Source organism: Nelumbo nucifera, chromosome 1 (assembly GCF_055504915.1).
Source record: "Nelumbo nucifera cultivar China Antique chromosome 1, China Antique-T2T, whole genome shotgun sequence".
Taxonomy (NCBI): domain Eukaryota; kingdom Viridiplantae; phylum Streptophyta; class Magnoliopsida; order Proteales; family Nelumbonaceae; genus Nelumbo; species Nelumbo nucifera.
The window spans coordinates 215,539,396-215,542,846 of record NC_142649.1 but is presented as its reverse complement, the minus strand read 5'-3'; the positions used below and the strand labels follow the sequence as shown (position 1 = coordinate 215,542,846).

The following is a 3,451-nucleotide window of genomic DNA, read 5'->3' as shown; positions in this document are numbered from 1 at the left end:
TTGTCCTCAACATAGGCAGCCGGAGTTTGATTTTCGCCACTTTCGCATACAAATTTGAAGGAACACCCTCTCCCAGCTCCACCCAAAAAAGAAGGGAGAACAATAATTACGGTGCATCAATGTTTCAATTTCAAAAGATCCTATTAAGCGAGAATAACAAGTAAATAAAAGCGAAAAGAAAAAGAAACACCTCTTTTAGGTGGGGAAAAGACAAACCCTCTGCTTCCCCCTAACAGAGATGGTTAGTTGCTCTGGTTCAAGTTCAACCACGGGAGTGCAATCTCTGACTTGGGCACACCGGTCGTAAACGTGGGGCTGCTGCAACCACTGCTGTCTGAGAGGGATGCGAGGGCCTTCTGCACGACACAAGACGGAGATGAAACGCTTGTTGCCCGAGGGCTACTGGCATCGCTACTGACGCCCCAACCGTCGCTCATCAAATTAAGATCACCACCACATGAGCTATTATTTCCTGTGATTCTATAGCAACTTGGAGGAGAGGCTACATTCGATCCTACACTTGGAGAGGCAGCACTGCTGGGTAGTAAGACTTCGGCTAAAGGTCCACCTGGTGGAGAAGAAGGCACCCATAAAACAGGGTTCATCCAGCTTAAAGGTTGAGTCTTAGCAATATCTCCACCATTGTCACGTTCAGGATCCATAACCCCAAGACCTATGTTGATCTGATCCACCTCTTCCCCTATCCCACTCCCACCAGACATGAACAAGGATAGAGAAGACAGTGAGAGTTTCCCATTTAAAGAAACAGAGGACTTGCCGCTGGTGTCTGTTATGTTTTCTCTTGTTGCAGTTGACCAGCCATCGATGAACTGTCTCGGTGTTTGTCTCTGGTTGCAGACCGACGATCCATCTAACGAGGCTAAAGAGGCATTGCATGTATTGTTTTCCGTCCTCAATCCTACTTTGGAGTTCATAAATTGCTGCAATTGTTGATCAGATGCAGCAAGAGAAACAGCTTCCCCCTTCGCCATCCACTCCGCGCACCTTTTAAGCAGCAAAAGGAGACAAGATATATATATGTCAAGAAAACAGAATTTGTTTAGGGAAAAGAAAGCGAAAGCATAACCATACAGTAGTTCACCTGGGGTCCTTGTTCGACGACGAAGAGATATTAATTTGGAAGGGAGACACCTTGGAGAGAAACAAAGAAGATTCAGGGTTATTGTTGGTATTAGCTGTGAGATTAGAAAGGCAAGCAGATGCTGGTGAGCGCGTGTTGAGGTTGTTGGACTCGGGTTGCTGTTCCACAGGCTTTCTTGAACGGGGGCGACCTCTGTGCATGTGCCGCTCACAGTACTTCTGATCAGGCGCCACATCTCTTGAGCACCGCCACTTCTTCCCATCTGTTCTTCGGCACCTCCCCGGCTCAGGATCTGTGCTGTTGGAGAATCGTAGATTGAAACAAGGACCTCGACCCCCTGAAACATATATATATATATATATATAATCAGGAAAAGGAAAGATGTTAAGTGCTGTTACAAATAAACAAATCATGACAGTATAATACAAGAGGAGCAGCACGACAAGAAATGCAATTTAAAATTCAAGGAGAATCTCAGCCAATTGACATCTCCCTTCGAAGATTACAAAATCATACGAATACGAAGGAATCAGGAAAATAAGCAAATCCAACGACGAGAAAAGAAGTTAAAAAAGAAAAGGGCATTACCGGTAGAATGGGAAACAACAGGGTCTGAGAGATTTATGGTAATGGGCATGAGGAGATCAGGAGGAACAGCTACAGAACCCATCATGTACTTGTAGATCAAAGCCTGACGCTCAAGCTCCTGCCACTGAGCCGATGTAAAAGGGAACCTCAGAGATGCAGCCATCCCTTCTGTATACACAGAAAATCACATTCTCAAATGATGTATATACTCTTTGAAGAGCCACAGATCATCTTTACTCCTTTCCCTTATTTCTTTTTACTTTTTAAACTGTGTCGCTTATAAAAAACATAACCCCTCTGTTCTCTCGACAAAAGAAAGACACAAAAGCGCTCAGAGAGAGAAAATACCAACTTGTAAAACTAAAAACTCTCCGAGTATTGATTTGAATTTGACATGAAGAAGGGAAAATACCAACAGACCTGGGCATTTGAAAGCAGTGGAGTTAAAAGGCTGCAGAGTCCTTGCCACTGCAGCGGCAGCAGCAGCCGCACCACCACCTCCAGCAACGGCATCGAATATATCGCTCATAGACCTGATCCCGTTGTTGCTTCTCCTATAAAAGGTGGGGCCATGACCACTAACCCCACCCCCACCACCTCTACCGCTCTCGCTCTCAGTCAGGGGAGAAGGGAATGTACGACTATGATGGTGCGGATGCACCGTCGTCGTGATCATCTTATGAGGTAAAGATTCGGTACGTTGCAACTTCAGACCTGACCTATTGCCACCAGTCTCCTCCGGTTCCAATACTGCTGCCATGTCTGCAACAAAGCCCTCGCTACCTCTACTGCTATCTGTCTCCATGATCAGAAAACCACATTTAACTTTTCCATTAAACCAACAAACAACAAAAAATGAAAGAAAGATAACTAGATAAGATTAGGAAAGAAACCTAGAACCCAAAACCACTTTTAAGCCTGCAAACTGCTTGAAACTGCAGAACTCGTTGACGCACAAAATTTCTCTCTCTCTCTCCCCCCTCTAGTGTTAGTTTCCCTTATGCGTTTGCTTCCTCTGTTTCCAACATTCGCACAATAGCGGACAAAAAAACATTAAAAGCTACGAGATATTGCGAATTCACGATAGTATAGTATATCTATCTTTTCTCATCATGTAAATCTTGACCTAACATCTATTAATTAATCACGTAAAGCTAAAATGAAATTTAATTCACCTTTGTCCATTTCAAACAACTGAACAAGAGATGAGATGATGGAAAGAGAGAGATACTCCAAATAATCTACAATGCATGGGTTGAGTTGGAGTCAGATGGAGAACTGTTTTGACCGACGACGTTGCTTTTTAGCTAGAGACGCCGTTAACATTTATTTGCCTCGGAGAATGTTCCTAGAACTTTCAAATTGCTCAACTGACACACCGGACTGTGGAGTGTGGACCACACACAAATTTTTAGGGTTTGGGCCTTTGGGCTTTGGGGGCCAAAACGCGAAGGTTGACGTGATGGGTTAACTAATTGTCCCCACCAGTAATGAGCAAGAAATAGCAAGCATACTGGCAGTGGCAGAGAGGCCCACGAGAGAATCCGGATTTGCTCTAAAAAGATGTTTACAATATACGGCTGCAATGTGGTGTAAGGCCCACTCCCCAGGCCTAACCATCGTATCGACTTTGCAACGTATCCAAGAATTCCAGAAACTCGATGTATGCTATCATTTCTACATGTATATATAATATATTCATAAAAGCTGGCGTCAGGCGAGGAGCGACAATGTAATAAAACATAATATGCGGAGAAGTAC

The 3,451-nt window shown here is 44.1% G+C and overlaps 1 protein-coding gene across 5 annotated transcripts; it reads right to left on the bottom strand.

Annotated features, from left to right (window-relative positions):
• Positions 1-2,989, bottom strand: LOC104604663 (growth-regulating factor 7-like). Of its 5 annotated transcripts, none has more exons than XM_088896173.1 (6): positions 2,866-2,989; positions 2,584-2,705; positions 2,039-2,489; positions 1,691-1,858; positions 1,103-1,439; positions 1-1,005 (listed from the first exon to the last, which is right to left on the bottom strand). In XM_088896173.1, the coding sequence occupies exons 3-6, from the start codon at positions 2,448-2,450 to the stop codon at positions 243-245; spliced, it is 1,680 nt and encodes a 559-aa protein (XP_088752299.1). In that variant the 5' UTR covers positions 2,451-2,489; positions 2,584-2,705; positions 2,866-2,989; the 3' UTR covers positions 1-242. The 5 variants fall into 5 exon arrangements, with proteins under 5 accessions (XP_088752299.1, XP_019054534.1, XP_088752300.1 ...); XM_019198989.2 differs by having other exon boundaries at positions 2,111-2,489; positions 2,866-2,986; XM_088896174.1 differs by lacking the exon at positions 2,866-2,989 and having other exon boundaries at positions 2,039-2,485; positions 2,584-2,724.
• Positions 2,990-3,451: the final 462 nt, after the last annotated feature.

What these genes read in the sequence shown, in the direction of transcription:
- LOC104604663 (XM_088896173.1), bottom strand. Translation starts at nt 2,450, where the DNA reads ATGGCAGCAGTATTGGAACCGGAGGAGACTGGTGGCAATAGGTCAGGT. An exon ending in TGTTGTTTCCCATTCTACCG is followed by an intron (nt 1,440 to 1,690) that starts GTAATGCCCTTT and finishes TATATGTTTCAG; the next exon opens with GGGGTCGAGGTCCTTGTTTC. An exon ending in TCGTCGAACAAGGACCCCAG is followed by an intron (nt 1,006 to 1,102) that starts GTGAACTACTGT and finishes GCTGCTTAAAAG; the next exon opens with GTGCGCGGAGTGGATGGCGA.